The 21642-nt window shown below is 43.6% G+C and overlaps 1 protein-coding gene across 1 annotated transcript in view; it reads left to right on the top strand.

Moving 5' to 3' along the window:
* Cdc27 (cell division cycle protein 27) overlaps positions 1-21642 on the top strand; it is a 186581-nt gene that overhangs the window by 35629 nt on the left and 129310 nt on the right. Inside the window, exon 3 of the mRNA XM_068384545.1 lies at positions 17114-17261. Within this exon, the coding sequence (XP_068240646.1) occupies positions 17114-17261 (148 nt within the window). The remainder of the gene's footprint in view (positions 1-17113; positions 17262-21642) is intronic.

Here is a 21642-nt window from a genome sequence, read left to right as displayed (position 1 = left end):
ATTCTGACGTTTTGTTCTTTCTTCTTTCAAAGCTTAAATGTTTTAAATTCTATTTTAAAGGAACTTTTTAATTGAAAAACCTTTCAGTTTTTTCCTTTGGTCAAATAACATGTTTTTTTGACGAAATGTAATTGGGCTCTTCTCTTGGGTGCGAAATCTAGAGAGAAAGAGAGAGAGAGATAGAGACGGAGGGAGAGAGAGGAGAGAAAACGTTCCGTTCAAGCGGGTAACGTTGTTCTCGAGTTACTCTCGTCCCTAGTCTCTGTACGGGGAGAAAGGATAAAACGTTTTTAGTTTTATTCTCGTCCCCAGGCAATGTACGGTGAGAGATTGAAAACGTAGTTTTGAATGAACTAGTGTTTCTTCTCTTCCCCAACCACTGAATTTTTTTTTTTTTATCTTAAAAGATGTTTACTGTTTTTTTTTTGCTGGTATTAATGTGCTTGCATTATACGACTGATTTCGCATTTACTACCTTTTGATGAGGGTAGAATTGCGTGCTTCAGGTAGAAATCAGTAAAAGTTTCGATTTCAGTGAAATAAGTGCAAAACAGAAAATCGTAGTGATAAAGTGATATTGCGCAAAGTGTTACAGTGTTGCGTCCGAGGGTTCGTCTGTTCGTGCCTGTCGTTCACCTAGTCCGGGACCTCTTGCAAGCTCCCAAGCCCAGGGGAGAAGTAATGTCGTACGACTTATGGGTTCGAGAGGCCTTGATCAGCGAACAGACGTTTCCCTCTTTGGTATCGGGTGTATCTTACCAAGATCTCCCCTACCATAAGGCGAGAGAGACAATTTTCTCCTCGTCATCCGAAGGCTTTTCGCATAAGAAACCTGTAACAAGGTTTCGAGGCCCTTAAGCGAAAGTCAGTCCTTTCAGGACAGGTCCAGCGTCCTGGTTGCAGCCATTAGGACAGCTCTGACCCTATGCAGTCATCGGAAAACTGCTCGCCGCCTAACAAAAGCGTAACACAGACTCCGAGAGTCTTTTTTGTTGGCAAAGTGTTGCGGTCACAGACGTTACCCTCGTCTCTTACCGCAACCATTTCCGTTGATCCTAACTGGGTTGTACGGCAAGACATGCAGAATAAGCTTGCCTCCCTTATGGAAGACTATTCTGCCGATTAGTCCGTTGAGCCTAGCCGTTTATCTCATCGAGATCCTGGCTTTCAGCCAACCTAACGTTCCTTTGTGCGTCCTGTTGACGTTGGCGTAGCTAAGTCACGTCAGTCAGGTTGTTTAGAACCACACTCGATGCGGTCTCGTGTGGATTTTCAGCCACATTTGGACGTTAGGCCACTTGCTGATGCTCCTGTTGACGTTCAGGACGTTCGCTAACAATCGGAGTTGACTTGTTTTGACGCTGTGCGTCAACCTCCGCATTCTAGAGTTGTTTTGACTGCTCAGTCAAGGCAGTCAAAGCAGTCTCGAGTGGACGCTGTGCGTCTTCACGCACCTTTTGTTGTTGACAGTTCACAGACTGTCAAGCAGTTACATGACGTTGCGTCCTGGTCTCTCGCACCTGTGGTTATTGACAGTTCACAGACTGTCAAGCAGTTACATGATGTTGCGTCCTGGTCCGCTACTAATGCACCAGTGCGTGTGGACTCTGCTTGTAAAGCATTGCCACCACGGTAGGTCTCTCCCTTGCTTGAGACTCAGCTATTATCGGACAATGTTCCTTTAGATGAGGAAGTTGCTGTTCCCCCTCCTACTGATATTCCCTTGAGGACTCTGTCAGACGGAGAGGAGCCTAAAGCTGCTTAGCCCTCTATGGACTTTAAATAAATCATGCTGATTTTTAAGGATCTTTGTCCGGATCTTTTTGTAACTGCTGCTCCTCGTTCGCCTAAACGTCAAAGCTTACACTAGGCCTAGCTACTTCGAAGCCGTTGTTTATAAGCTAGTGCTCTCTCGCTCTCCTAGAGAGCTTTACGTTTGCTAGGCGACTGGTTTATCACCAGGAGGAGTTTGGGGGATACAGCCTTTGCTTTCCCTTCTTTTAAACTGGCTTATAGAGCGAGAGTCTGATATGACACGAGAGAAGTTCTCGGCTTGGGAGTTCCTGCCTCTGCCCAGATAGACTTCTCAAATCTCGTTGACTCTCCCTGGCGCCTGGCCAGGAGACGCTCCAAGATTTTACAGGTCAACTTCACAGCTGTTTTCGATCCTTTGAAGTTTTGCTGTACAATTATGTCATGCATAAACAAGGCTTTCAGGGATGGAAAGCGGTACCGCCTCAGTCGCTAGCCCCGTCTGTTGCCGCACCTGCTCCCGTAGACCCTTAATGGGCTTTGCTGCAAGACATGCAGTCCAAGCTTGCGTCCTTGATGGAGGACTTTAATGCGGAGAAGGTTGCTGCTGAACCTTCTGGCCAACAACCTTCCAAGCGGTCGTTTGTGCGTCCTGTTGACACTGAGGTAACCTTCTCGCATCTACCAGTTGAGGTGGTTCCTCCACCGATGCGACCCAGTGTGGGTTGCCAGCCGCACGTTGACGTTAAGCGACGCTCGGAGGTGGTTGTTGACGTTCAGGACGTTCAACAACCATCAGAGGTGACTTGTTTTGACGCGGTGCGTCAACCTCCGCAACCCGGTATGGTGTTGACTGCACAACCCAGACGGTCTAGACAGTCTCGGGTGGACGCTGTGCGTCCTCGCGCACCCATGGTTGTTGACAGTTCACAGACTGTGCAGCAGTTCCATGACGTTGCGTCCGGCTCCGTCACGCATGCACCAGTGCGACCGGACTCAGCGAGCCAGACGTTGCCCACTCCGTTGCCGTTTCCTCATCAGTTTTTGGATGAGGAACTATCTGATGAGGACGTTGCTGAACAACAAGACGATCAGCCCCCAGAATAGATCAATCCCTGCTATCCATCCAGAAGATGCTGAAGAAGGAATGCTGCTCAGTCAGGCTGTGGATGAGTCTGGTAGGGACGCTGTCATCCCTGGAACAGTTTGTATCACTTGATGGAAGGACAATATCAACCTAAGAGAGGGTCTTCCCCTGGCTGTTCAGACTCCCCACCACGTTCTCTTCTCGAACGCATCGGACTTGGGATGGGGCGCGACACTGGATGGTCGGGAATGCTCAGGTCTGTGGAACTCGAGTCAGAGGAGCATGCATATCAACTGCAAGGAGCTATTGGCAGTTCATCTGGCCTTGAAAAGCTTCGAGTATCTCCTTCGAGGCAAAGTGGTGGAAGTAAACTCGGACAACACCACGGCCTTGGCGTACATCTCCAAACAAGGAGGTATCCACTCACTGACGTTGTACGAGATCGCAAGGGACCTGCTTATCTGGTCAAAAGGTCAAGACATCTCCCTAGTAACGAGGTTCATCCAAGGCGACTTGAACGTCATAGCAGATTGTCTCAGTCGGAAAGGGCAAGTAATTCCAACCGAATGGACCCTCCACAAGGATGTGTGCAAGAGACTTTGGGCCACTTGGGGTCAACCAACCATAGATCTCTTTGCAACCTCGCTGACCAAGAGGCTTCCAATCTATTGCTCCCCAGTCCCGGACCCAGCAGCAATACATATAGATGCCTTCCTCCTAGATTGGTCACATCTGGATCTCTACGCATTCCCACCGTTCAAGATTGTCAACAAGGTACTGCAGAAGTTCGCCTCTCACGAAGGGACAAGGTTGACGTTAGTTGCTCCCCTCTGGCCCGCGAGAGAATGGTTCAACGAGGTACTTCGATGGTTAGTAGACGTTCCCAGAAGTCTTCCTCTAAGGGTAGACCTTCTGCGTCAGCCACACGTAAAGAAGGTACACCAAAGCCTCCACGCTCTTCATCTGACTGCCTTCAGACTATCGAAAGACTCTCGAGAGCTAGAGGCTTTTCGAAGGAGGCAGCCAGTGCGATTGCTAGAGCAAGGAGAGCGTCTACCATTAGAGTCTACCAATCGAAGTGGGAAGTCTTCCGAGACTGGTGCAAGTCAGTTTCTGTATCCTCGACCAGTACATCTGTAGCTCAAATAGCTGATTTTCTCTTATACCTGAGAAAAGGACGATCCCTTTCAGCTCCCACTATCAAGGGCTACAGAAGCATGTTGGCATCGGTCTTCCGGCATAGAGGCTTAGATCTTTCCAACAATAAAGATCTGCAAGACCTCCTTAAGTCTTTTGAGACCACCAAGGAGCGTCGTTTGGCTACCCCTGGATGGAATTTAGACGTGGTACTAAGATTCCTCATGTCAGACAGGTTGGAGCCGTTACAATCAGCCTCCCTGAAAAATCTCACTCTTAAGACTCTTTTCCTGGTATGCTTAGCCTCGGCTAAAAGAGTCAGTGAGATTCATGCCTTCAGCAAGAACATCGGATTTTCGTCGGAAAAAGCCACTTGTTCGCTGCAGCTTGGTTTTCTAGCCAAAAATGAGCTGCCTTCTCGGCCTTGGCCTAAATCTTTCGATATTCCCAGCTTATCGGAGATCGTAGGCAATGAACTAGAAAGAGTCTTATGCCCTGTTAGAGCTCTTAAGTTCTATTTAAAACGTACTAAACCTTTACGAGGCCAATCTGAAGCTTTATGGTGTTCAGTTAAGAAACCATCCTTGCCTATGTCAAAGAATGCTTGGTCATACTTTATCAGAATGTTAATACGAGAAGCTCATTCACATCTGAGTGAGGAAGACCGAACTTTGCTTAAGGTGAAGACGCACGAAGTTAGAGCTGTAGCAACTTCCGTGGCCTTTAAGCAAAATGTATCTCTGCAAAGTATAATGGACGCAACCTATTGGAGAAGCAAGTCAGTGTTCGCGTCATTTTACTTGAAAGATGTCCAGTCTCTTTACGAGAACTGCTACACACTGGGACCATTCGTAGCAGCGAGTGCAGTAGTGGGTGAGGGCTCAACCACTACAATTCCCTAATTCCATATCCTTTTAATCTGTCTCTTGAAATGTTTTAATGTTTTTATGGGTTGTCCGGAAGGCTAAGAAGCCTTTCGCATCCTGTTTGATTTGGCGGGTGGTCAAAGTCATTTCTTGAGAGCGCCCAGATTAGGGGTTTGATGAGGTCCTGTTGTATGGGTTGCAGCCCTTGATACTTCAGCTCCTAGGGGTCTGTCAGCATCCTAAGAGGATCGCGAGGCTCCGTAAGGAAGACGTACTTATAAGGCAGAGTAATCGTCTAAGTAGACTTCCTTACCAGGTACCTATTTATTTTGTTTTTGTTATTTTGATAACTTCTAAAATGAAATAAAAACTCTTAGCTCCTAAGATGTAAACATATTTAACCCTGGATAGGTACGGTCCTCGGACACCCCTTTAAGGGTATACTCGGACGCGAACGACCCCGACGCCAAAAAAAATTCTTGAAAAATCAGTTTTTGCAGTAACCTCCTTTTTTCTTTTGCCAAAAAAAACTTCAATGAATGCTTAAAACAACTGTAAAGATAAATACTACTCATCTGCAGAAAAACTATTTATTATAAATATTTTAAAAAATTAAGTAGAAAAAAAAAAAGACCTGACGTAAAAATTCATAAAAAAAAAGTTTATACATATATACACAAATCCTTTTAGGAATTGATTCTTGAATGTTTAGGACACATCTTGATGTATTTTGGATGAAGTCAGACCCATGGAGGTGAAGATCTGAAATGAGAAAAAAAGGGTAACTTTTTTGGCCAAAATAATTTGTCCAAATTTCATGAATTTTTTTGGGTACCCAAATGAAATAGGAAGTGGCTAATTTTTTTAGGGAATAAACATATGTTATCCTAAAATAGAAATATGTAAAAAAATCTTCATTATTTTGTAAATTACATTTATATCAGGGGCCATATCTAAAGGTAATTTTTTGAGTACTTAGAAATTTCGTAAAAAAATACATATATTTAATATATAATATGATATTTATGCAGGTAAAAATATACCAAAATATCACAAATTCTATAGGGAACAAGAATATATATAGATAGGGCAGCTTACGCTTCGGATATGTCCACAAAATGGCCGCCAACCACACTGACTCAGACTCCCTAATCTGCCACTTGAAATGTAGGAAGGGTATGTCAATTTCAAGGTGTTATTTACTAATCTAATTATTATTGGATATGCATAAAAATTGTATGGTGGGTTGCTGGATAATTGTCGATTATTTTACGACTATAAAATTAAAATTCTGACCCAAAAAAATTTTTTTGAAGGGAAATAAAATCGAAAAAAAAAATGTAAAACAATATTTTAGCTAAAAAAATTTGATGATATTCAATCAAAAAAAAAGTAAACAAAATTTTCCGACAAATAAACATCTAGAGGAATCATTACTCTGTGATAGTTCCTTAGTACGTAGTAATTTTGAAAGAATTGGGAAAAAACGAAAAAAATGGCAATCACCGGAAAATCGAACACATACCTATATATACGCCATATCTGGCTAAAAAAAAGATAGGCATGGGTAGTCAGATCATCTAGAAACACTTTCCAACACTATAAAAATATAAGTTTTGCGACACTACTTGCCAATTCCTTACGGTAACATGACTAAGCAAAAAAATACAAAACAAATAAAAAGGGGCACTCGCGGAAAAATGGCTAACATTCTAATATACGGCATTTCAGAAAAAAAAAATTCAGCCACGTGCTAGGCAAACCATCAAGGCACATTTTCCGACAAATAAACATCTAAATGAATAATTGCTCTGTGATAGTTCCTTAGTACGTAGTAATTTTGAAAGAAATGGGAAAAAACGAAAAAATGGCAATCACAGGAAAATCGAACACATACCTATATATACGCCATATCTGGCTAAAAAAAGAAGATAGGCATGGGTAGCCAGATCATCTAGAAACACTTTCCAACACTATAAAATTATAAGTTTTGCGACACTACTTGCCAATTCCTTTCGGTAACATGACTAAGCAAAAAAATGCAAAACAAATAAAAAGGGGCACTCGTGGAAAAATGGCCATTCTAATATACGGCATTTCAGAAAAAAAAAATTTCAGCCACGTGCTAGGCAAACCATCAAGGCATATTTTCCGACAAATAAACATATAAATGAAATATTACTCTGTGATAGTTCCTTAGTACGTAGTAATTTTGAAAGAAATGGGAAAAAACGAAAAAATGGCAATCACAGGAAAATCGAACACATACTTATATATACGCCATATCTGGCTAAAAAAAAATAGGCATGGGTAGCCAGATCATCTAGAAACACTTTCCAACACTATAAAAATATAAGTTTTGCGACACTACTTGCCAATTCCTTACGGTAACATGACTAAGCAAAAAAATGCAAAACAAATAAAAAGGGGCACTCGCGGAAAAATGCCCAACATTCTAATATACGGCATCTCAGATAAAAAAAAAGACATGCACGTGTTAGCCCAACCATCAAGGCACACTTTCTAACACATAAACATGAAAAAAAAATCAATAATATACGGCAATTCCTTACTACGTAGTAAATTTTTACAAATATTGAAAAAAAACAGAAATTGGCAACCGCAGTTAAATACCCAATATACCAATAACTACGTCGTATCTGACAAAAACAAAATCACGCATGGGTAGCCAGATCATCTAGACACACTTTCCAACATTAAAAAAGCAAAAGTTTTACGACACTATTTCGCAATATCTTACGGAAAAATGACTTGGCAAAAAAATGAAAAAAAATGAAAAAGGGACACTCGCGGTAAAATGCCCGACATTCTAATATACGACATCTCAGATAAAAAAAAAGACATGCACGTGTTAGCCCAACCATCAAGGCACACTTTCTAACACATAAACATGAAAAAAAAAATGAATAATATACGGCAATTCCTTACTACGTAGTAATTTTTACAAATATTGAAAAAAAACAGAAATTGGTAACCGCAGTTAAATACCCAATATACCAATAACTACGTCGTATCTGACAAAAACAAAGTCATGCATGGGTAGCCAGATCATCTAGACACACTTTCAAACACTAAACAAGCAAAAGTTTTACGACACTATTTGGCAATATCTTACGGAAAAATGACTTGGCAAAAAAATGAAAAAAAATGAAAAAGGGGCACTCGCGGTAAAATGGTCCTCGTGGTGATGAACGACCTTTTAACTAATAAAGAAAACATGCACATGGTAGCCAAACAATCCACCAAGACTTTCCACAACTGATAACCTATACAAGTTGCACCATTCTACGACAATTTCATAATACGTAATAACTTTGATAATTATGCAAACTACCTTAGAAGGGTAAACTCGGACGCGAACGACCCCGACGCGTCTCAGAAATCGGGGAAGGAGTACAGCTACAGCAATGCACATCTGGACACTACTAGAGCGTGTAGGGGAGACACCTCCTGCAGGTCGATCACCCACAAATTCAGTCACGGGGGTGAGTCACGTGAGAAAAACCTGTTTTTTTTTGACGCTCGGGATCGCGAACGACCCACCGTACCTATCCAGGGTTAACTGGTCTCTACCCACCACCCTGGGTGTGAATCAGCTATATGTTCACCGGCTAAGTTAAATATTTAAAAATGATATTTTAATTATAAAATAAATTTTTTAATATACTTACCCGGTGAATATATAAATTAAACGACCCTCCCTTCCTCCCCAATAGAGACGCAGTGGGATGAGAAGAAATTGAGTCTTTGTTTACATTGAGTATGGTATCTGGCCGACAGTTGGCGCTGATGGGCACACCCGCAACCTGTATAGCGATCGCTGGCGAGTTTTTACAGTTTTTTTGTCTGTCGAGCAACAGAGTTGCAGCTATATATTCACCGGGTAAGTATATTCAAAAATTTATTTTATAATTAAAATATCATTTTTCAGTGTTATGTCTCGGTGAGGCAAATTCTAAGTCTGGGTTATATCCGAGTCTCCATTGTGCACTCTGAAAGGGTGCTTTACCCTTTGCTGAATCATGCAGGAGTGTTAGCCCTTCTTCATGCTAACAGATGACGACTTGTGTGAGGATTTGGACTTAGGAAAGTTGTGGAATCAGGGGCAATCCACAATCCATCTGCATTGAAGCTTCTGCCAGTGTTGCCTGATATCTTTTCCCTTAGAATTTCCCTGGATGTGTCCTCATCTGCTCTTCCATCTACTGAGGAAGTCCCTCACATGACCACCATCGACGAGTCCTCACTTGCTGTCGAGAGAGATCCTCTCCCCTCTCCTGCTACAGTATTGTTGTTTCCGGCCCTGAAATCCTCAAGGACTTTGAAGCGTGTTAAGGGGGAAAAGTGTTTGGGTATGCTCTTCCCAGCACACCTGTATATTCTGCTGTGGAAATGTTGGACATAACTCCTGCTGCAGCAAAGAAGCAGTAGCAGCTACCAGCGAAGACTGTTGACTAAAGTCTCCTGAGATTTTTACCTTTCTTTCCTCACATACATGCGAGAGACAGTGCAGTACCATCCACTAACCCAGGCCAGAAGGGGTTGGTATGAGGTGCAGGTGCTTGGTCTCATAGAAGAATGAGCTTGTGCACCATCTCTTAGGATGTTGGACGCCACCCTCTTCAATATCACTGCCTTGGAAGATGACATCCCAACAGAAGAATCGAGGTGGAACTTACAAATGAAGAGCTCTTTCATTATGCAAGCAGCATGAGTACGTTGCAGCTACTTTTGCCACCGTCACTGAGACAGCTCACGACAGTCGCCATGCTAACAATCACCTCATGATTGGTCTCCGCTTGTTAGGACACTACGCAATCGCACTACTAGTGCCTACTCTTCTATTAATTGAGACATTAGTTAAAGGACGCCTGTCATCTACCTATGTCCCGATCCTGGGGCTCTTCACGAGATCTTCCTACTAGCCGAGACCAGTCAATGTCGAGATATTCTCACGCGTTGAGAACATCCAATGCGTCCAAGCAATGAGGTGATGCAGTTGAAATCACAGGTCCACTCTGAATGCTCTTATGGACATATAGAAGCCACGATTAGTATGCATGATCATCAAGGAACCTCACCACTCGACAACAGTTTCACAATACGCACCCAGAAGGTACTCGCCACCTCGCTTTCCCCTTCTCCCTTCATAGGTTGAATCATTTAGTGCTTCACCAACCTCTGAGGGCACTAGAGCTAGGGATACCTCAGCCTCTGAGTAGTCAGACCTGCTCGCTGTAGTCCCTTCTTTATCACGGTATCGTCCCGGTATTATTCCGGTCTGGTATGGGAGTACATTGTCCCAGTACCTTTCTTAGTCTGGTATGTAAGCATATTAAGAAGAAGAATTCTCCGGAGGTACGTGTCGAGACCCTATCTTGTGAGAGAAGAGGTGTCCTATGATATTGTAAACCCAACGTCACTTGATTCTGGACAGCACCAGCAGAAACTTAGAACCCCTAGACTGACTCAATGTTCATCAAAATGATGTGACTCATCTGTGAGTGCAATGACCTTGGAGAAGCAACCATAGTTCCCATCCAAATGATTCAGGTCAGAGAGAAATGACTTCCATTGATTACCACATTGCCACCCCTTCAGGATTAAAACCTGCCCGCTAGGCGCCATGTTTAGAACTTGCTTGCCCTCCTTTGGATAGTGTCAATTCCCAGATCTCTCGTCCTCAAAATTTGCTAAAAGAGCACAAAGTCAGATCTATCCCAGCTCTAAAGAACATATTAAAGGCACAGTTTTTGTAGACAGGAGTCTGATGACGTCAGACAAGCTTTGCTACCCATTACCTATGGGAGTACAATATACCCACAAGTCCCTGGATACCTTTATCCTTGGCCCCGTGGTAGTTGCTCAACAGATCATGTACCAAACCAAGTTCCTTCACGGGACAGGAAACTAATCATCTCGGATAGTGTCGAGAATGAAAAGTAATATTTGGCTGGCCCTTTTTATCTCTCTTCCCTTTCCCTGGGGTGCAGCAGTCATCATCATCATCATCAGCTAAGCTACAACTTGAAAGTTATAAGCCCAAGGGCTCCAACAGGGAAAAGTAGCCCAGTGATGAAAGGAAATAAATAAAGTATAGGGGAAGTAATGAATAAAGAATATAAAATCATGATGATCAGTAACTACATTTTGATAGATCTGTCATATATAAACTATGTTAAAATAGATCTGTCATACATAAACAATGAAGCGAGACCTATGTCAGCCTGTTCAACATAAAAACATTCACTGCAAGTGTACACTGCTAAAGTTTCACCATTTCAACTGTCTGATCAGGAAGCTCATTCCACAATCTTGTTACTGTTGGAATAAAACTTGTAGAATATTATAGTGTTGAGCCTTACGATGGAGAAGGTAAGACTGTTATAATTAACAGCATACCTAGTATTACATATAGGATGGTACAAAATCTGGGTAGTTCTGAATGCAAAGGATGATCAGAATTATAAAAAATCTTATGCAACGTGCTTAAAGAATTAATTGAACAATAGTGCTAAATATTGATATCCAGATTAGCAATAAGAAATTTAATAGACAAGTGTTTGTCCAACAAATTAAGATGAGTCAACAGCTGAGGACCAGGCAGAGAATAATACTCAAAACAAATTGGAATGAAATAATTAAAACATTTCTAAAGAAAAGGTTAATCACTAAAAACCTTGAAAGACTTTCTTAAAAAGCAAATTTTTTTTTAAAGAAACAGAATGGGTTTCTGCAAAATAAATTGGCTATCAAGAATCACACTTAAGGTTTGATACTTTAATATAGTTATCAATGCAGAAGTCTTGATTTTGATGAGCCATTGGTCCTTGACCTACTTACTATCATCCTTTGAGTTTGTTAGGGTTCAACTTTATGCCCCATAATTTGTAGTCTATTACTTAAATAATGATGCTAATAAAAGACCCACCCACTCCCAATTGTGTGAGTTTTAAAGCAAAGGCCTCATGATTAACATGGTCCAAGGCAGCACTAAAGTCATGGCCAATAATACGAACTTCCTGACCACAATCAATGGATTTCTGTACAGCATTGGAGATTGTAAGAAGAGCATCAAGAGCATCACATGCTTCAAAACCCTATCAAAAGCCAGATTGTAAATTATGGAACATATAGTTACCTTCAACATTACTTTGTTGGATTAGATGCTGGTAAGCCACATGATTAAACAGCATTTCATAACTGACAATTTTTGTTTAGAAATATTTTCCCATCCTCCTGGATGAGGAGAAGAATGAGAAAATGTATGCGAATCCATTTCTCATAATTGGCCATACATTGACGGGAGTCATCACTTTAGCTCTTATACAGGATCAAAGTTCTTTGATATTTCCAGGGAAAGTAAATCAGCTAGTTTAGTTGTATGGATTTTCCTCCTAAGTATACAGTAAGTTTCCTATTAAAGAACAAAACTTTGTATTCGCGTAGGAACAAATCCCATTTTTAAGAAGTAATTTGTATTTTTCTTAACTATACAAACCTGAATTCTTTAAATTACACTTCCCTCCTCAACCACCCCTAAAGTCTTAGGTTTGAGGTCAAAGTGGGAACTCAGTGACCTGTTAGCTGGGCGGGCCCTACCCCCACCCGTTAGTAACTACCACCTCCTCGTAAATTTAACAGCCGAGTTTCCACTTTGTTGGAAGCATACTGTACTCCTATTAAAGGACTCAGGGTTGTTTTGTTAGGAAAAATAGAAATCACCTCTACTTAAATTTTTTCTATATTTTTTCATTTTTTTTCATATCCCGCATACAATACTGTACAGGAGTTCATTTCTACGCTGAGCTGCTTTCCCTGTTTGAGACCTTGTTTTTGTAGCATCCTAGTTTTCCAATTAGTGTTGTAGCTTGGTTAGTAATAACAGCAATACTGTAATATACACCAGCAATGTAGGCCAGGTAAGAGTTGGGTATTCATTGCCTTGGAAAACCACCCTTTGGGAGTGATGGAACTGACCCGGTAACATGTTTCATCAGGAAATATGGACAGTGAGCCTGGTATGACAGATACTTCAGACATAACAGCAGTAGGTAACAGTTCCTACAAGGATCGAGTATGCTCACCCGCTGTTTTAGTGCTGGTGAATAAGTATCACTATTTTGCAGAACTCAGATTTGTACGTACATACATACATACATACATATACCAAGGCACTTCCCCAAATTTTGGGGGGTAGCCGACATCAAACAAATGAAACAAAATAGGGGACGTCTCCTCTCTGTTCCTCCCAGCCTGACAAGGGACTCAACCGAGTTCGGCTGGTACTGCTAGGGTGGTACGGCCCACCCAACCCCGTTATCCACCACAGATGAAGCTTCATAACGCTGAATCCCCTACTGCTGCTACCTCCGCGATCATCCAAGGCACCGGAGGAAGCAGCAGGGCCTATCGGAACTGCGTCACAATTGCTCGCCATTCATTCCTATTTCTAGTACGCTCTCTTGCCTCTCACATCTATCCTCCTATCACCCAGAGCTTCCTTCACTCCATCCATCCATCCATCCAAACCTTGGCCTTCCTCTTGTACTTCTCCCATCAACTCTCGCATTCATCACCTTCTTTAGCAGACAGCCATTTTCCATTCTTTCAACATGGCCAAACCACCGAAATACATTCATATCCACTCTAGCTGCTAACTCATGTCTTACACCTGTTCTCACCCTCACTACTTCGTTCCTAACCCTATCTACTCGAGATACACCAGCCATACTCCTTAGACACTTCATCTCAAACACATTCAATTTCTGTCTCCGTCACTTTCATTCCCCACAACTCCGATCCATACATCACAGTTGGTACAATCACTTTCTCATACAGAACTCTCTCGACATTTATGCCCAACCCTCTATTTTTTACTACTCCCTTAACTGCCCCCAACACTTTGCATCCTTCATTCACTCCCTGACGTACATCTGCTTCCACTCCACCATTTGCGGCAATAACAGACCCTAAGTACTTAAACTGATCCACCTCCTCAAGCAACTCTCCATTCAACATGACATTCAACCTCGCACCACCTTCCCTTCTCGTACATCTCATAACCTTACTCATGCCCACATTAACTCTCAACTTTCTTCTCTCAAACACCCTTCCAAATTCTGTCACTAATCGGCCAAGCTTCTTTTCCGCGTCTGCAACCAGTACAGTATCATCCACAAACTACAACTGATTTACCTCCCATTCATGGTCATTCTCGTCTACCAGTTTCAATCCTCGTTCAAGCACTTGAGCATTCACCTCTCTCACCACTCCATTAACATACAAGTTAAACAACCTCGGTGACATCACACATCCCTGTCTCAGCCCCACTCTCACCGGAAACCAATCCCTCACTTCATTTCCTATCCTAACACATGCTTTACTACCTTTGTAGAAACTTTTCACTCCTTACAACAACCTTCCACCAACTCCATATAACCTCATCACATTCCACATTGCTTCCCTATCAACTCTATCATACGCTTTCTCCAGATCCATAAACGCAACATACACCTCCTTACCTTTTGCTAAATATTTCTTGCATTTCTGCTTAACTGTAAGAATCTGATTCATACAACCCCTACCTCTTCTAAATCCACCCTACATTCTCTGTTTTATCCTTAATCCTATTAATCAGTACTCTACCATACACTTTTCCAACTACACTCAACAAACTAATACCTCTTGAATTACAACACTCATGCACATCTCCCTTACCCTTGTATAGTGGTACAATACATGCACAAACCCAATCTACTGGTACCATTGACAACACAAAACACATTAAACAATCTCACCAACCATTCAATTACAGTCACACCCCCTTCCTTCAACATCTCAGCTCTCACACCATCCATACCAGATGCTTTTCCTACTCTCGTTTCATCTAGTGCTCTCCTCACTTCCTCTCTTGTAATTTCTCTCTCATTCTCATCTCCCATCACCGGCACCTCAACACCTGCAACAGCAATTATATCTGCCTCCCTATTATCCTCAACATTCAGTAAACTTTCAAAATACTCTGCCCACCTTTTCCTTGCCTCCTCTCCTTTTAACAACCTTCCATTTCCATCTTTCACTGTCTCTTCAATTCTTGAACCAGCCTTCCTTACTCTCTTCACTTCTTTCCAAAACTTTTTTATTCTCTTCATATGAATGACCCAAATCCCTGACCCCACCTCAGGTCAGCTGCCCTCTTTGCCTCACTTACCTTGCGCTTTACTTCCACATTTTTCTCTATATCTTTCATACTTCTCTACACACTTTCTCTGCAGCCATTCTTCAAAAGCCCTCTTTTTCTCTTCCACTTTTACCTTCACTCATTCATTCCACCATTCACTGCCCTTCCTCATGCTGCCTCCAACAAACTTCTTGCCACACACATCACTTGTAATCCCAACAAAATTTTCTTTTACTAACTTCCACTCTTCTAAATTACCAGTTTCTCTTGCTTTCACTTCATTATATGCCATTTTCAACTTTTCTTGATATTTACATTTTACCCCCACTTTTATTAGCTCTTCAGCCCTCACTAGCTCCCTTTTACATCCACCTATTCTATTCCCCCACTCTTTTGCTACTACTAATTTTCCTTCCACCAAAAAATTATCAGACATACCGTTAGCCATACCCCAAAACACATGTACGTCTTTCAATCTTCCAAACATTCTTTTAGTTATCAACACATAATCCATTAATGTCCTTTCTACCACTCTTCCATTTTCCACTCTTACTCATGTATACTTGTTTTTATCTTTCTTTTTGAAAAAGCTAGAACTTAGCACCATCTCTTGCTCAACACAATTATCTACCAGTCTCCCACCACTCTCGTTTTCACCTGGTACGCCATACTTCCCAATAACACCTTCTACATCTCCAGTGCCCACTCTAGCATTTAAGTCACCCATGACAACTACATAATTATTTCTACCCAGTCCTTCAACACAACTAGTTAATTTATTTCAGAACTCATTCCGCTCTTCTTCACTTTTCTCACAACCTGGCCCATACGCACTGATAAAAGCCCAACATTCCCTACCCAACATAACCCTTAACCACATTAACCTAGATGAAATCTCCTTCCATTCCACCACTTTACCTGTCATCCGTTCACTCAGCAATAAAGCCACACCTTCTCTTGCTCTTCCCCTTTCAATCCCAGACACTACCAGACATTTCACCAAACATCACTTCACCTTTCCCTTTTATCTTTGTCTCACACAAAGCCAATATATCCATCCTTATCCATCCTTCTATTATTCCTAAACATACTTCCAATCTCTCATCTTTTACTCTCTATCGTACTACATCCACGCACATTCAGACATTTTGATTTGTATAACTAGGAAAAATATGAATTTCATATCTGTACTTTTAAAATGTTATACAGTGTTGTTTTACAGTTTTCTACCACCAACCCACTTATCCTAAGTATTCTATATGACCCAATTCCTGTAACACTAACTAAGGTATACATCGTGTCCAAACTTTAATCAGCAGCAGATGTCTAAACTATGGTAAATAAATCGTAGAATAGTTTTTCAGAATTTTGGAACATTCTTTTTATCCTCTGATATTTTAAAGAACAATTTTTTTTATAGATTTTAGATTTTATTATCAGAGACAAATCCTTTAGGAGCAGCCCTAATAAAGTTGAATGGTTCCATTATATTCAATAACTACTACTACTATTTTTGATATTTGGATATCATAATTAACACTACAGTACCTTACTGAGTGTGTTTTTAAATATTTATATTTGTTACAGTACTTTATCCAGTACTGGAAATATTGCTTGGGCAGCTCTGTTTTATAGGACTACCAAATCAATATTACAAAAAAAATTATGATTTTAATTAATATATTTTATCCTTAAATACTGTACTACCGTATAAGATTTCACTCTTTATATACTTTAGTTTATTGAAGATTTATCAATACTGTACTACCGTATAAGATTTCACTCTTTATATACATTAGTTTATTGAAGATTTATCAATATCCTAACCTTGAGTATGATATTTAGATTTTAGGTCATGGCAATTGTAGACCACTAACATTTTATTTACGGCAACTCGCTATCTTTCTGATTTCCGGGTTAAAAATTTGAAACTTTAAAGATTTTATACAATGGAAGCACAAACATTGTTAAATGATTGAAAATTTATTGTGAATTTATACAATTGAAGCCTCAACATTAGATTGTGAGAATATTGAAAATTACAAATTTTTGTCCATTTCATTTCAGTTGGTTCAGATGAGGCTCTTTTCCTTGTAGCAACTTCATATTATCGCTCAGGGAAGCCGGGACGTGCCTATTCTGTTCTTCACACTCATGGAACACGCACTGCGCAGCTCAGGCTTCTTATGGCCCGATGCTGTTTCGATTTGGGGAGGTGAGCTGTTCAATTCGAATCCTGTAACTATCAAATGATGCTAATTAGTGTATTAGTTTTGATGTAGCCTACAATTCAATAGATTAAAGGTGTATGAATGTTTTGAAAGATATTATAGGATAAGTGAAAGTTTCTGTAAAGATTCTGGAATTTTTGTGTTATTTTATGTATCACTGTACTTGAGTTGTAGAAGAGTGTGATAACTACTCATTTGCCTTTTAACACTGCAAAGAGGTTTCATTCTCTTTTTCTGAGTTGTGCAGTCTTGAAGTGCAAGTTTGATTTTGTTGAATCAAGCTGCTATTGAAGGTATATTCTTCATTATGAAAAATATTTTTGTCCATTACCAAGTTTTATTGTGTACAGTGTATTGAAGCTTATGTGTACAATATTTTGTATATATCATCACTTCTATAGTCAGATTGTTTATATTGTACAGACTACTGTACTTTATGGCCAGAAAAGTAAGTGCTAGGGATAAAATGTCTTACAGTTATAAAGTTTTTTCTTTTTTGAATTTGGGTTTTGGTTCAAAATAGTAAAATAGGAGTAAGAATAATAAATATTTTGGTAACATATAGGGTGCACAGTACTGTATAGTATCATAGTTAGTTTGTATCTGATTTTGAAAATATAGTTGTTCCAACACTGAGTACTTAGCTCGAACTACTTTCTTAGGAGAGTCTGGGATCTCTCAATAACCGACCAAGAATTTTGCGTAGTTGCCCCTCTCTCCGCTGCCTCTCAAGGGCATTCCAGGGCGTAAGGATACTCGCCCAGGTGTGACCCAGGTCACACGTGTGGCCATGCTTGTTAGCCAGTAAGCTTCTGGTCGCGGCGTACATAACATCTCGCCGCTCTCTCTCTCTCTCGCTTATCCCAGCCGTTCACCTTGTGTTCCCACGTGTTCCTTTGTGTTCTCATCCCTTGTCCCACATGTTCCCATGTGTTCCTTTCCCTTGTGTCTCACGTGTTACCATTGTGTTCCTCACCTTTCCCTTGTGTTCTTGTGTCGTTTGGGTTCGCTCTTGCCATGGAACCTCAGCGTCGCTGTTCCGAGCCTCAAGCTGGTAAGTCTGCGGGGCATGGCTCTCGCCGCCCGGGGTCGACCCGCACACCCTGTGCTCCTCATGTCGGGGGAAGAGGTGTTCTCCGGAGTCCAAGTGCCTGGAGTGTGAGTCTTGGCCAGAGCTCTAATGGGCTCTTCGGCAAGAAAAAGAAGAAGGCTTCTAAGAGGTCGCCTAAGAAGTCAAGCCTTTCGTCGCCGGTGACGTCGCCCTTGGTCCTGTCGGAGAGAGGTTCTCTTTCGTCTTCCCCTACCCAGGGTGGGGGATTAGGTAAGTCCGTTTCGGGGAAGCGGCCCATTGCCGTTCCCCATGAGTCTAATGTGGGGGATTCTGTGTTGAAGGGGTCTATGCAGACAAGTGAGGGGTCTGCTAAAGTGGTGGGAGTGTGTGCTTTAGACGAAGGCCTGGTGCCCGCAGGACCCGGTGTAAGTGTGGATCCGGTGCAGGGGGGGGCCCGTTTCAGCGCCCATCCCTAGGCCCGTTAAGTGCTTTTCAGGTCCAGCGACTTCCGGGGGTGGCCAGGGCATTGGTAAGCGACCCACGGGCGTTTTGGACCCCGACTCCATCGTTTGAAGGGCCCCGAGGATGCCCTTCAGGTCCCCCTTGAGGTTGGAGGAGGACATCGAAGGTTGGTCCGATGATCGTCCCATCACCCGTTCACCCCCGGCACCATCGGCCACGCTCCCGCCGGATTTCATGGAACCAGTAACCCCGAGTTCCAGACCCAGGACCCCCAGGAGACTCGTGGTAGAGTCGGAAGTTTCAGACTCCTCGTACTCCGATGACGACTTCTCCTACGACTCCTATTCGTCGGATGGTTATAGTGATTGAGACTCTAGGAGGAGGAGGAGACAATCTAGTAGGAGGAGGAGATCGAGCCCAAGTGACAGTCCGCCCAGGAAGAGGGCGAGGTCCTCGAGGAGGGACTACCGGAGGAGGTCATCGCCGAAGAAGAGGTATGTCACGGTGGTACGACATTGTAGGGAATCCAGCAGGTCGGTTGCTGCTCCAGTGCCTGCCTCAGTGGCTGCTGGAGCTGCTCCCGTTGCCCTGTACAGTGTCTCTTCGGCTCCGCCCACTCGTCGGGGGAAGCCGTTGGCACACTCGTTGCTGCCCCGGCCTAGTAAGTCGGCGGCTCCACCCGTGTGCAGAGAAATCCCGCGGGTTCGGCATAGTAACGTTACTCAAGACTCTTTGGTCACAGCGGTCCCGGCCAAGTTTCGGGATTCGCCGCTGCCACAACTATCATCCAGCGCCGCCCGGGAGAGGGTAGACCCATGACGGCTACCTCCGCCCCTACGGCTTTACCTGTGACGGAGGCGCCCGCTCCATCATCCTACCAGGAGGAACGGGATGCCTCCGCGTTCGAGGAACCTGCCGACACGGAGGTACGGGTAGTGGGCGGTTTAATTGACTCGAGCGAGTGTTCGGTGGAGGAGGTCTCGTCCTAGCGTAAGGTGCTTGCTCTCATCCGACGGCACCATAGGTTGGATGAACCTCAACCAACGGCTGCGCGAACTTGACTCTCTGGTCTGGGCATGATGGTAGAGGATCCTGTGCAGAAGAAGCCTTCCTTGACCCTGCCTTTAGCCCCCGATGTTGCCATGGGAATGGTAAACGTAGACCTGTACGTCAGCCCCAGAGAATTCCTTGAGATCACAGGGCTCAGGCAAACTCCTACCGGGTCTCAAGACCCAGAGGAAGTTCTATGTGCCGGACGGTCACCATTCAGGGCCCCGCACAGTAGTAGAAGTGGTCGTTACACTGAACCAAGGCAACTCGGACGAACGTAGCCTTAGCGCGCCGGTGGTCTTCTCCAGCGGAGGCCGCCATGACGGAGGTCATCGCTCAGGACGTCGTGAACGTCACCTCTTGGCTGGATTGGTGGGCCTTTACACTGGCGGACTTTCAGATCTCATACGACCTCGCAGTGCCAGACAATCAGGCCCTTCTGAAAGAATTGATCTGCTCGGGGAGGTAAGCCATGAAGTTTCTGACACACCAGTCCCTTACCCAGACAGCCAACTGGGTTCTGAGGAGAAGGAACACTATCCTAAACAGACTTTCCCACAGGCTCCCCGAGCGAGAGGCAAAGTTCCTTAGAAACTCTCCCATCTGGGCCAAGACGGTGTTCCCTCTCCAGACGGTAGCAGAAACGATGGAGAGAGTCAGCAGATTGAAGGTGCCAGCCGAGCCCAGGCAGCAGTTGCCAAGGCGGCCCGTTGCGAGGAGACCTCCGGCGGACGGGGCCTACCCGCCTCTACCCCCAACTAGGCAAGAAGTATCCACCTCTTCATGGCACCAGCCTCCGCGGCCCTCCAGGGGGAGTGGTGCTCAACCCCAAACCTCCTTTAGACCTAAGTTCTCCGGGTCAAGGAGAAGCCGGTCAAACCGCCTTCCTAGAGGGAGATAGGGAGAGAGGCCCCCTACACCTACCCACGCCCCTGTTGGGGGGATGCCTCAAACAGTTTTGGCAAGCATGGCGGGACAACGGGGCGGATCCATGGACGGTTACTGTTCTCAGGGAGGGATAAAGGATTCCCTTCCTGTCAGAGCCGCCCCCGCTGATCCCCGATCACCGAGGGGTATGGTTAGCTCCCAACGACTCAGAGAAGAAGCAGCTCTACAGGCAGAGGTGGAGGCTATGCTGGAGAAAAGAGCCCTGCAACCTGTGCACGAGCCGTCGCCGGGATTCTACAGCAGACTCTTCCTGGTGGAGAAAACGACAGGAGGTTGGAGACCAGTAATCGACCTCTCGGCATTGAACAAATTCATTAAGAAGACACCCTTCAAGATGGATACGCCGAAGTCGTTTCTGGCAGCCTTGAGAGAAGGGGATTTCATGATGTGCCTGGATCTCAAGGATGCCTACTTCCAGGTTCCCGTTCACCCCTCCAGCAGGAAGTTTCTCAGGGTAAAGTGGGGCCCTCAGACTTTAATTCAGGACCCTTTGCTTCGGTCTGTCAACAGCCCCTCAAGTCTTCACTAGAGTCTTTGCCCTGGTCTCGACCTGGGCACACAAGCAAGGCATCAGGCTGATAAGGTGACTCGACGACTAGTTGTTGCTTTTAGCCTCAGAGGTAATCTTGAAAGAACAAGGGAATCAACTGATCAATTTCTGCAAAGAACTTGGGATAACCATCAATCTCGGGAAATCCCATCTGGTTCCCACCACCAGGATGACTTACCTGGGGATGGTGTTAGATTCCCGACTGGTGAGAGCCTTCCCGTCCCAGGAGAGACTAGACAACCTGGACCAGGTGATCCGCCTGTTCCTGGCCGGTGCCCTAAGGAAGGCCAAGGATTGGCAGAGA

This window comes from Palaemon carinicauda, chromosome 12 (genome assembly GCF_036898095.1).
Source record: "Palaemon carinicauda isolate YSFRI2023 chromosome 12, ASM3689809v2, whole genome shotgun sequence".
In the NCBI taxonomy this organism is placed as follows: Eukaryota; Metazoa; Arthropoda; class Malacostraca; order Decapoda; family Palaemonidae; genus Palaemon; species Palaemon carinicauda.
This window is presented reverse-complemented; position numbering and strand designations above follow the sequence as displayed.